Source organism: Perissodus microlepis, chromosome 7 (assembly GCF_051167445.1).
Source record: "Perissodus microlepis isolate ML-2025 ecotype Zambia chromosome 7, ASM5116744v1, whole genome shotgun sequence".
Taxonomy (NCBI): Eukaryota; Metazoa; Chordata; class Actinopteri; order Cichliformes; family Cichlidae; genus Perissodus; species Perissodus microlepis.
Genome location: NC_140467.1, coordinates 13,717,374 through 13,730,585, shown reverse-complemented (window position 1 = coordinate 13,730,585; position 13,212 = coordinate 13,717,374). Strand labels below are relative to the sequence as shown.

The 13,212-nt window shown below is 41.1% G+C and overlaps 1 protein-coding gene across 1 annotated transcript; it reads left to right on the top strand.

Moving 5' to 3' along the window:
• The first annotated feature begins 2,290 nt into the window (after window positions 1-2,290).
• pidd1 (p53-induced death domain protein 1) lies at window positions 2,291-13,091 on the top strand. The gene is made up of 15 exons (XM_084933595.1): window positions 2,291-3,262; window positions 3,443-3,856; window positions 3,967-4,119; window positions 4,234-4,285; window positions 4,402-4,603; window positions 5,791-5,940; window positions 6,057-6,230; window positions 6,314-6,461; window positions 6,547-6,682; window positions 6,765-6,915; window positions 7,074-7,197; window positions 8,154-8,269; window positions 10,169-10,276; window positions 10,474-10,670; window positions 11,902-13,091. The coding sequence occupies exons 1-15, from the start codon at window positions 2,686-2,688 to the stop codon at window positions 12,134-12,136; spliced, it is 2,937 nt and encodes a 978-aa protein (XP_084789721.1). The 5' UTR covers window positions 2,291-2,685; the 3' UTR covers window positions 12,137-13,091.
• Window positions 13,092-13,212: the final 121 nt, after the last annotated feature.

Here is a 13,212-nt window from a genome sequence, read left to right as displayed (position 1 = left end):
AACGACACCGCAAATTCTAGTTCACCAATCACAATCGAGAAGAATACTAAAGCGACCAATCACACTCTGCGTCGTTGAAACACCCGGAAAGTCACAGAGCGGTCACACGCGTCTTCTCTGACAGCTGTCAAAAGTTCGTCCCCAGACGGAGCAAGGCGTTTTGTTTTGTCCTTTCTATATTTGTCTATCTGTTTATGTTTTTTCGTTGTCAGGAAAAAATGTCCAGTCTAGGATCTATGAGGATTTTCTTCAACGATTGGTGTTATCGCTCGGAAGGTGTATTGATTTCCTGTTATGCAATATTGGCAAAATAAGCCAGATTATCCCCCCCACACACACACACACCACCACCACCCATCCACACACACACACACACACACACACACACACACACACACACACACACACACACACACACACACACGCAGGGAGGTATCGCCACAAAATAGTAAACATTGGTACAAGTTGAAATGGTAGTAGGGTTTCGCAACATACAGTAATGAAGTCCCAAATCTCTTGCGCCTGAAGTACACCCAGCAATAACACTGAAATGTTTTTCTGCAACACTTCACAGAAATAGATTGCAAATAGTCACTGCTGTGGGAACTGATTCAGGTTCTGTTCGGGACACCATGATTTCTCCGGGGAGCATGCCCTATTATGAGCTAGAGTTGATTCTTTTAAAAAATGATAACTGGATCACAAATTGTTCTTGGGCAGTCCAGACCTCCTGGGGCACGCTTGGACTCACAAAAAATGGACTGAGCTCCAAGAAAGCCACTAAAAAAAACAACAAAAGAATACAGGAGGTGACACTTTTTTCTGACGGAGTATTATGTTCTGATCACTCTGACTCTACCACCTTTGACCTTCGGCATAATTTATCTTAGTCAAACAAATACTTTTACACTTTAAAGCAAATTTTCCACAATGACCTTTTGACATAATTTCCTCTTCGACATATTGATTTCTGGACTTATCACTGAACAAATGGACAACACAGTTAAAAACAAGTAGCACATTTGAGGACGAACGATGACAGTATAGAAGCTAAAGGTCTTCTAGAGCTATTTTCTATATAAAAAATATATTTATTTATAAACATACATATATATTAAATATCATATGTTATGGCTGTTTTGTGTATGCCAGAATAACTGCAGACTGAAAATATTACTTTTAAGTAACATTTGTCAGTAAGTTAAAAGTAACAATTTTGGCATATGTATAATTTATATGAATATGTTAACTGTAAGTTAATGCAAATATTAAATCAGGAACTCAATGCATTAGGCATGTATACATGGTCAAGACAACATGCTCTTCAAACCAAGCATGAGAATTAGGAATAAAGGTGATTTAAATAACTTCAAAAGCGGCACGGTTGTTGGGGCCAGATAGGCATGCCTGAGTAATTCAGAAACTGTTGATCTGCTGGGTTTTTCCCACAGGCCATCTCTGGAGCTTACAGAGAATAGTCTGAAAATAAGAAAATATCCAGTGATCTGGGTAAAAATGTCATTTTGATACCAGAGGTCAAAAAAGAATGGCCATACCACTTTGATCTGATATGAAGGCAAAAATAGCTCAAATACTTAAGCTAAACCCAAGGTATATATACAAGCATCTCTGAAAAATACAAGAACGCTTGGATCCATTTGAGGTATCAAAGATTCAGGCTAGTGGTGGTGTAAAGTTGTATGGGATTTTGTCTTAGGACACTTTGGGCTCCTTACTACCAACTGAGCATCATTTAAACACCACAGCCTGCTGATGGAATCTTTCAGCAGGATAACACACCATGCCACAAAGCTCAAATCATCTCAAACTGGTTTCTTAAACATGACAATGAGTTCATTGTACTCAAATTACCTCCACAGTCACTGGTAATTTTACCAATTTAAAAAATAATTTTACAATTATTTCATTAATCGTATCATTACGTTCGCGTTTAAAATTGTTCATAGCATGAAACATCTGAAAATAGTGTTTATGGGTGGACATCATCACACTAACGCCTACAGCAATAAAATGATCTCAACAGCGCCGCCCGATGGACAAAGGGGGACTAACATCACTGCACACGTTGCTAAAACGACGGTCCCGCCCTCTGCTGAAACTTTGGCGGCGCCACCATCAAGGCGCTCGTTGTGATACACAAGAGCTACCGAAGGGGCGGGCCTCTAGAATTAAACGGAAAATGTCGATTTGACTCCTCCTATCTTCCGTCGCCAGATCTTGTGAACAAAACAAACGAACAACAGTGACGCAGAGCCCTCTTTTTAAAAAACAATCTGGTTTCCGGAAGTAGCGATAAAGAGTTAAGAAACCAGACTCCTTTGTTACACGTTAGTAATCTAATAACGTTGCATTAAGTCGTAAACAGCTCTGGTTAATTAAAGCGAATACTAAGAGCTCCACCGTAGTGAGCGGATATTTTTTTAATTAGCATTTTTGTTCTTAATTATAGCTATGGCCATAACTAATAACGTTTTGCTTCGTAGTGGTTAGATTAAACTAATTCAGAACTTGTGCCACACATAAACTGTTCGTCCCTTCTCATGGCAGCCTCTTAGCTTCGTCTGGATGTAATGACATGACCTGTACATAACAAATGTTATGCGGGGAGAAAGTCTCAGGAAAGTACTGGGCGAGGTGCAAATCAGCTAACAGACTGTGTGTTCAATGGACAGAGGCAGCGAAGACGACGCGCCTCCCGATGAAGATTGTGGATGCCATGCAGCCAGCACGGAAGACGGAGAGGTGGAGGTTACACCTGCATGCAGCCTTTCAGGTGGAGTTGCAGAAATTTTGGCCCACGGAATCTGGGGACTTTTGAATCACGAACAGGAGAGGATGACTGGTCCCACTATGTTTGGAGAGCAGGGAGATGTTGTTGATCCCCCCTCTGTGTCTCCCATCAGCCTTATGGATACCTGTGCTCCCTCCATATCCACCCTTCCCTCCTGCTCATACTCCTCCAGCCGTCACACCGACTTTTCCTCCTCATCTTCTTCTCCCTTGTCCTTGTCTCCACCCTTGCCTCCTTCCGTGGAGCTTTCAGCTGTGTTGACTGATACAAGATTGACCCTGGATGTGTACCGGGGAGGTGCAGCTGCATTGCCCCTCCTTTGGGAGTCCATCCCGGGGCAGCTGAAGGGCCTTCAGTACCTGAGGCTGGGCTCTGAGGAAAAAGCAGGGCTGGATGGTGCACTGGATGTCCTGTCCCATCTGACAAAGCTACGATCACTGGCTATTCGGGGTACTTTTTTCATAAATTTAATTCAGTGTCATCTGCTTGTCACCATACGTGTTTCATTGCATTTTAGTTGTTACCTTTAGTTAAGTTAAACTATGTAATACTGTGTCATAGAATGATAATTCTTCTGTGATTCTCTGTCTTTTTCTTCTGCTCTAATTGCATTTTTCTTTCTAACTAAAGGACACTGTTTACATGACTCAAGAGGTGACCCCCTGCCTGGCCTCCTCACCACCTTACCAGCATCTGTTTCCTTACTTTCCCATCTGGTGCACCTGGATCTTTCCTTCAACCAGCTCTCCTGTTTACCATCCTGTCTGCTTAGCCTTCCCATGTTGTCCTCGTTGCTCCTCTGTCACAACCACCTCTCGGCTTTGCCCTCTGATATAAGCCAGCTTTCCTCCCTCACCTACCTCTCCCTCCTGGGGAATGAGCTGGTGTCTCTCCCCCCGGGTCTGGGTCAACTGAAAGCACTACAGACTCTGGATGTGTCAAATAACCTCCTCCAGGAGCTACCTGACGAAATTGGTTCACTGGAGGAGCTTGTTAAGCTGGAATTGTCCCAGAACAAGCTAAAGCAGCTACCAGAGAGCATGGGTAAGGGCATAAGGGTGAGTGGGTGTGTCTAGTGAAAAATCACTTAATGTAAGATAAATTGGTCCCAGAGCACTTCAAAAAGAGTAACATTGTCTTTTTTTGTTGCCCAGGCTCTCTCCTTTCACTCAGGGAACTTGTCATCTACAGCAATGACCTCCGTCTGATCCCACTCTGTCTGAACAAACTGCCTCTGCTTAAAATAGACGTCCGTGACAATCCCCTGGGACGACCTCCAACTCCTCCTCCTCTCTCTCCTACACCTGGTGAACAGAGAAAAACAGGAGCTTAAAATCGATTAGAGCTCAATGTATTTTGATCCTGAACATGCAGTGCTGAACTTTGTTTTTAGCATATTAACTGTGTTTTTTTCTCACCAGATGAAGCAGAAACAAAACTCCCAGAACTGCACATTGGGTTTAATCAGCACAGGTACAGTGTCACTCATAGCAGGCTCATATTTTCTCATTCTTTGAAATAATACCGTTAGTTAAATTGATACAAGCTATATTAAAAAAAAAAGGTTTGATGCTCCTTTTGCTCTTTAGTTTCTGCATTTCGTCTGCCGGGTGTCATGTGTTCCTCCCAGGGGGGGCTGAGCTGGTGTTCCCCCCAGGATGCATAGTGACAGCCACAAAACTGGCCTGGGCCGAGAAGAGGCCACAGCGAAAGTGGGTACAGCTGGAGGAGCATGAGATCCTTCTTAGTCGTCCGCTGGAACTTCGTCCTCATGGAGTCACATTTTTAAAGGTATTTTAAAGCGTATAGGAACACTCCATAACTATTTAGTTATCATGATTTGGTAGTTTGTGATTTGCGGCTGTGGAGAAACTAAACTTTACCTCTGTTTACATATTTGTTTAGAACCTTAGTTATTTACGCACTCGGGTAAACATGACCAACCTAGTTCTTTTGTAATATTAGTTATACAGTCATCAGCCACTTTATTCGTTTCACCTTGTTAGTACCAGGTTTGGCCCCCTGCCTTAATTCTTCATGGCATACATTCAGCACAGTGTTATACATTTTGGTACAAATTGACACAATAGCATCACACAGTTGCTGCAGATTTGTTGGCTGCACATCGATGATTCGAATCTCCCGCTCCACCACATCCTAAAGATGCTCTACTGGATTTAGATGCGGTGACTGTGGAGGCCATTTGAGTAAAGTGAGTTCTTTGTCATATCCAAGAAACCAGTTGCTGGAAGCAGGAATCAGAAAATTGGTACACTGTGTTCATAAAGAGATTAGTCAGCAGTAACACTAGGCTGTGGTGTTCAAATGATGCTTACTTGGTAGTAAGTTGCCCAAAGTTTACCAAGAAAAGAATTCCCAAAAAACTCATCAAACCAGGCAATGTTTTTCCAGTTTTCCACTGTCCAATTTTGGTGAGCTGGTACAAATTGTATTCTCAGTTTCCTGTTCTTAGCTGTGAGGTGTGGCACCCGATGTGGTCTTCCACTGCTGCTAACCATCTGCCTCAAGGTTTAATGTGTTGTTCATTCAGAGATGCTCTTCTGCATACTTGGTTGTAACGAGTAGATATTTGAATTACTGTTGCCTTCATATCAGCTCAAAGGAGTGTGGCCGTTCTCCTCTGGCCTCTGATATCAGTAAGGGATTGAGCAGGTGTACCTAATGAAGTGGCTGGTGAATGTATGTATCAAACGCTTTTCTGATGCCAAAAAAAAAGCCCCAGGTTTGAGGCTTCCTGGGCCATTTCTGTATGTTTGTTTGCACGTTAGGTTAGCAGGTGCCATAGGTGTGGATGTGAGATAGATAATGGGCTTAAAATACACAAAATAAAGCACTGTATGAATGTGTGAATGTGACTAGTAACTTGAGTGGTTTCCATCAAATATTTGCTATTTCCTATCTGTTTCTTTCTTGCACTTGCATGAGATAAATGCATCTCACCTCTAAAATGCTTACAGCCTGTGGAGGTATGTGTGCCATATCACCGGACAAAAAGAAAGGAGGTGGTGGTGCGGACGTTTGATGGACAGTCATGGAGTACTTTGCCCACTGAGCTAAGGAGAGGAAGTGAGAGCCATAGCAGTCGCCCTGGGGGACGTCCAGCCAGGGTAACCCATAAAACATGCTACTGCAAATGGATATTATTACATTTTTTTTTTTTTTTGTCTTGGACAAACAGTATTACTATATTAGTGGTGAAACTGGCTTCTTTTTGTACCTTTAGCTGGCATGCTGCTCAGTGAACCACTTTTCTTGGTTTATGGCCGTGTCTCGCCCAGTAAAGGACAGCTGCTCTGTCACACCAGCCGGAGGCTTACTGGTGTCAAGTGCTGATCCTGGAGTAAAGCTTCACTTTCCTCCGGATTCCACAGTGGAGACTCGCACCATCACTTTACAGGTCAGCTAGCAGCAGTACCTACACATGATTGATATCACTGTTCTTGTCTGGTCTGCAAGACTTTGGTGTTTCCTGATTTGCAGGTGTTGCAGGTGTCTATGTCAGACGTGCAGGCGCTGTGCGGTGATCCTCAGGCCAGAGTCAGCCCCCTACTTTGTCTCTCCCAGACTCCCAGCATGCATTTTCTACAGCCAATCAAAGTTCAGATTCCCCTGCCATCTGGTGTCACCGGTACATTAGGCCCTCCTAATGCTCACACATGTGTAATAACACATTACATTAGTGTGTATTAATGTTTTTCTCCCTTTCTTTGCAGGCCATACAGTTGATATGTCCTGTTTGCATCTGCTCCATGGAGATCCCACTGCCCAAACCTGGACTGACATCACAGCACAAGTCTCTCTCTATGTTACCCATTTGTATGCCATTTTCTACATTACGCATTTCTCCTGGTAAGGGTCAGCTCTATATCACCATAAAGCACTTTTGAAATGTAATTTACAGTGTAGGATTATAATGTGTGTACCACTACAGGTACTGGCTCTGGTATACTACACAGCGCTGCGTCAGTGGGGTGGTCAGGAAGATCTACCAGAGGTTAAAACAGTTCAAGGTCCAGTTCCTGGTCCTCCAGAGGAAGACTGATCCTTCACAGGTTCTGCTGCAGTGTTTACCTTCTAACAAGGTTTGTGGTGATTTTTTTTCCTGTGTTGTCACTGTGCACAGAGTCAGCCACTGTGGGTGGTGTCATAGCCTTGGTAGTGTATGACTTTGAACTGATTTGTTTCTGGTGTAAACTGCATGCTCAGGTGCTAAGCAATGGTTGTGGTGTTTCCTGCACAGGTAGAGAGCAGAATGCAGTCTTTGTCAGAACAATATGATGGACCCCAGCCTTCAGACCTGTGTGACCTGCTGGAAGGAGAGCAGTTCTTTGCTGGCTTTGAAAGAGGCTTAGAAATCAGCACAGGTATGAAGCCTTAGAGAAACTTGTTTGAGGTTGATTTGGAGTTTTTATCAAATCTACTGTACTGATCACATGGTTGCCACTGCTCACACAGTGAGCTAAACTGGCAACCCTGATACAGATAAGTGGAAGAAGATGGATGGATGGTGTTTTTATATCATTAGTGAACAGGGCAGACTATACCATTATGGCATTTTCTCCTCTGAACTGTATTGTCAGCCAGGGTAACCAATCTAAGGGAGAAATCCCATCGTCCTTCAGCACGTGTGGGGTGAAGTTGTCAGATATAGGAATCACAACCAAGATTTACATAATATTTGCAGCACATTCATAGATAACTATGTAATCAGATCAAAAAGCTTCATTTCTATGTTGCAATGGTTTCAGACTCAATTTTTCATAGTTTGCTTTGGGTTTGGGTTACGTCCTCTGTTCACTGTTTCACCTTCTGTGTGCATTTATTCTTCTCCTCTGCTCCCCTCCCTGCTTGTCACAGTGAAACAGACACATAGGAGCAAAGAAGGGGAGAAGAGGAACAGTTAAAACATGGCTCAAAATAACACAACCTATTTTGTTGCTGTAAAAAATTTTTTACCACCAAAGCGCTAAACCTTTTTAAATGTTTTGTTTGTGATGACATTTTCATTGACTTAAAGGATACTTTTTCCTAGGAATACAATGTCGCTGTGGTTTGGAAATCGTGATTTGAAAATTAACTACTAGATTTGCACACGATAAACAGGACAAAGGTCATTTTAAAGGAGAATCAGTTATCTTTTTGGACAAAAATTAAATATGTGTTTAAACCTATACAGATGATTCTTTTAAGGATTTAATCAATGCCAGGAGGACTTTAGCTTGTTTGTCTTTTCTTCTGAGGTCTTATGATGTGCGGTTGTGTAATGATTGCCCTGACATAACTTTTTGTCTCACACTGATATTTCCCTGTTTTTTTCCAGATAGACCAGACTGTGTGGGGGGAAGACTCTGTTTCGAGTTTTACTCCAGCCTGAAGAATCTGAAGGAAGTGTATATCTGTTCAGCACAGGGTCAGAAGGGACCAGTGAGGGGGCAGGTAAGTCATAGACCCCCACCCCCCCACCACCACGCGCACACACTGTCTGCTTTATATTTAACTAGGAAAGCACATTTTTTAAACTCACAGGCTTGCATGCAAATATAGTATATAAGAAAAAAAACAAAAACGGACTTTTCACAGTATAAACGAGCTTGAAGGTCACATCTGTGAAAGTGCCATCATGCACTTTATCCTTTAACAAGCTTGTGCAGCAATTTCTACATGATGGGACCAGATGTGACCTACACTATTTTACAGGTTAAAACAATTCTATAATATTTACTGCTGTGATTTTTGTGATCCTGTCTTAGTGGTGTTGATTCAGTCCTGTGGTTTATTTTTATGGTATTTTAGCTCATCATTTTCCTGTATGCTACATATATTGGAGCTGGAAAAAATATTAGTTGCACCTTTCAAAACACTGCAGGTCCAGTCCTGGTAGCTCAGAATTGAATCAAAACTTGTGGTCAAGCGTTTTAGTCTATAGCAAAAGCAGAACACTTAATGTGAGGTATGCATTTTTAAGATAGCACAACATTACATACATACACCCCACATACCTTTAAATCTGTTGGTTTTAAAAAAAAAATGTGTGGAAGCACATGGGAATTGATATAATTTCTCCATGAATGGCCTCAGAAGACCCCACTCTGTTAAAAGTAGACAGCTGAATGACCTTACCTTTGGGGAGATGAAGGTAAAGTAAATACTAAAAAGATACACATTCTCTTGAGGCATATATCATCTTCTCAGTACTTCTCAGATGTCCCATGCCTTAGTTCAGAGATAATAAATCTCTTTTCACATGTTTTCTTTAGAGCAACATGAAGCCAAAGATAGCAAGAAAGTAGTTATCCCCAAATGTGTGTGGGAGGTGAGGTGTGCCTGATCTGCTTCACTGATATCTATCTGTGTGTCCTTTGTGCCAGGTACCTATTTGGGTGGACCTATAAATCCAAATTTTAAGCCTGACAGCTGAGATTTGTCAGAAGACTACACTTTCTTTAAAAATGGTTCTTTTACAGCTTGTACCTTCCTAGGATACCTAAAACAGTTGATTGAAAACTAATGAAATTCTCTGTTGCAATTACTCACCATTAGAATATTAGATATTGCTGGTCTCTCTCCCATTATTTCCTAATGGATATAGTGCAGTTTTTATGGAAAGGGGAATAAAAAGGAAAAAGTCTTCAGTTTTAGTTCCTTCTAGTAAACTCACTGGTGCTTCCTGTGTGCTTGTATATGTCTGGATAATGTCTGTTATGAGTAAGATATCCAAGGAGAAGACTTGTGCTCCTCGCATGGTGAATAAGAGAACATTTTTAACAGAGGCATCTATGTGGAGAACTGGTTTATTGACAAAGATCTGTCCTCGTCAGTTTTACTCTGTGGAGCTCACATGGGAATGCCGTAGTACCCTACCCAACAAACATCATTCTGGAACTGCAAGCGTGTTAGACAGAGAATTACACACTTCACCCACTTCACAATGATAATAAAGAATCGCATCAGTTTCGGCGTGGCAATAAAGAAACTCTTCCTCGCTGCCCTGCGGTGTGCTTGCTCCATTATTTGAGGGCAATTTTGGTTTAACTCAATAAACCGTGGACCCTGGGCTATCAATTTAAAGGAATTGTTATTCTAAACTGGAAACAGTGTAATCCAGCCTGTTTTTCCAAGGAACCACAGAGCGACCAACAACATAAAACTATTCTCAGGGGCTGATGTATAATACTTCTTGCCCAATGGAGTTTGGGTCTAAAGGAGATTAATTCCTAATAAATGTTCTTGTTGATTATAATGAATCACATTTAAAAAAGTAAATGTGCTTTATGTGTTTTATGGTTGAACAGGTTTTGGACAACACTGATAATATGCTCTGCACCTCTGTTACAGGTGTCCTTTTATAGAGGGGAGATTCCCAGCAACCTGCCAGAGGAAGTAGCCAGAAAGAGGAAAGGACTCGACAGCCAGTGGCTTACAACTTTACCTCTAAGACTTCCTGTCAGTTGAAGAGATGGATCCTATTTTATTCTTATCTTAAAAGATGTTATTGCATGTAAAATGTTCTGTCTATATACATTATTATTAGTTTCTAAACTAGACTCTTGTTAGTACAGAAAAACGTTTTCTAAGCATTATTTCTGAGGAGGCTTTCTCCCTATGCTCTAAAGGGACCACTTTCTTTATTGTTCTTGTAGGCTCTAAACTCAGAGAACACTTTCATCATGGAGGAGGTCGAGTATCCTCCTCTGAACCTGGGTGACCCTGAGAGTGGCTACCTGACAGAAGCCAACCTGCTGTCCATCTCTCTTCAGATAGCACAAGACTGGCGTGTTATTGGCCTCAATCTGGGCTTGAGCTACCAAGAACTGGAACGCATCCAGTACAAGAACAGGTAGGACTGAACAATCATGTTCACTTAGAATTACTTAAGTGAACAAGCCTTTTACATGAAACACATTTTCAATTCTAATAGAACACTCAATGGAAGAGAGTGACGTGTAGTAGATTCGTCTACAAATAAGAAAAACACTCAAACATACCTCTTGTCATTGTGACCAAATAGCTCAAAACTTTTCTCCAGAAGACATTTGGCTTTTCCACGTGGCAGCTGCACATTTCAGTCGAGCTTGAAGGTGTTGATTTTAAAGCAGTAATGTCAAATACATTTTTTAATGTTTTATGAACCTCCAAATAAGTCAAATACTCTCAACTTTTAGGTGAGTGAATGAAGTGATAATCAGTGGTGCTCAAAAATACCCCTGAATGACAGAGTAGGAAATTCACTAGAGGGTTACCCAAGCAACCTCATTCTGAAATCTCTGTGATGTGCTCTGAGTGGATAGTTTTCTATGCAAAAGAAGTGTGTGTGAAAACATTACCTATCTATCTATCTATCTATCTATCTATCTATCTATCTATCTATCTATCTATCTATCTATCTATCTATCTATCTATCTATCTATCTATCTATCTATCTATCTATCTATCTATCTATCTATCTATCTATCTATCTATCTATCTATCTATCAATTCTGTCTCAAATTCTTGTTAATAATCTATGAATAATTTGGTAATGGGTGCCATATAAAAAATAAATATGTCAAACTAAGTCATTTACATTTTTAGCCAAGAGAGAGGTAAAAAAAAAAGAAAAGGAGAAAAATACATTTGTTGAATGAGTGATCACACATCATGGCACAGTCAAAGCTTTGCCAGGAACAAGATGGCGTGAGATGTATGTAACAGGAGGAAAATTCCCGGAGTGGGAGAGACATGCTAGTGAATTTTGATTGTTTTAATCTGCACTGCCATCACGAAGCCATCTGGGACACTGCAGGAGATTACACACAGGCTGATGCTCATCTGGCCCTCCCCCTTCTCCTCGTGTTCAGAAACCCTCTATTGATTCATCCTGGAGGTGGAAGAAAAACGCATTATGTATATGTATGTGTGTGTGCGTGTGTCTGTGTTTTTGCATTTGTGTGTAGGATTTTAATGTACAAATCTATTCACATTTTAATACTAATGTGCGTTAGATATAACAGATATAACAGTAGGAGATTAAAGAGTTTACTGTGGGATTTGAACATATATTTCAGTGGTGTGTTTTCCTTCACTACCAGGGACAATCTGGGTGCCTTGGTCCTGGACATGCTGTTTCACTGGGCCCGGGCGCAGAAGAACGAAGCACCCGGAGCAGTATCTCGGCTGGTGGCTGCTATGATCGAGAGCGGCAGGAGAGACCTGGCCGAAGAGATCGAGGACATTGTCAACATAGGAAAGAGAAAGTACACAGAGTCTTTGAGGAGAGTAGGTCTGGAAGCAGAGAGCTCCTCTCTGGGTGAAAAACAGCAGTAGATGAGCTCATGCTGGACACAGATGGCTGACTTACACTTGAGTGACCTGCTTGTTTACCGTGGGCCTCCACTATCTTGTTCTGCTGTCATCAACTGCAGAAGTGCACAATCATGATAACCGGCTATGTGCTGGTGGCACCTTTCATAAGCTCAACAGAGGAACAGGTGAAATGGATTTACTGTGTAATGGCCTATACCTTGCAGGGATGTTGAGCTCATTGTACATGATGGCCATGTACAATCGACTTTGATCTTCATTTAAGTCATTTAATTATTTAATTTATTTTATTTAATGAATCTATTACCTTGGTGTAAAATCAAGGAACATGTGTTAGGAATAGTAGGAAGACATGCTCAAAACGTAATAAAATGCAGTTAAAAGTCATAATTTTATGACCTCCTTAACATTTTCCAAAGCTGTCCAGCGGGTTGGATTGGAGTCTTTGCTGGGCAGATTTTGCCCCCTAGGCCTTATGTTTGACAGTCCTGATCAAAATCATCTTAAACTTTTTATATATTTGTTTTCTTTAGCACTTTATAAATGTGTCTCATTCATTTAAAAAAAACATCTCATTATTTCAAACCATAATTTCACTATAATTTTGAAAGAGCATTTCATGTTTTTGATTCAGAATCAAATTATAATAACAAACTATAATTATTTTTTAAATATACCAATGACTGGATCTATTAATGTTGTTTTTTAATTTCTGGTACCCGTTCAGACAGCAAACAGCTCTGAGACCTGTGAGAGCATGTTACAGGACTGCACTAAAACTGCAAACTTAAGCCATTTTTACAGCTGATTACATTTCCTCCTTGTGTGCCTTTGGTCACTGAATAATCAGTTTAGCTGCAGCACAATCTCAGTATGATATGAGGACGTTAGATCTTTGTAATGTATGAATGTACACTTTTTTAATATGTCTTATAAGTAAAACTGGGATATAATTTTTTGTACTTGTCAGCTGTTTTTCTTTCTTTGGTCGTGACTCACTCCTTTATTGCCGCATGCTCAGCCCCAATATTTCAGCTCCTGCCATTTTTTTTTCTATTTCGGTATTCAAGGTCATTGTG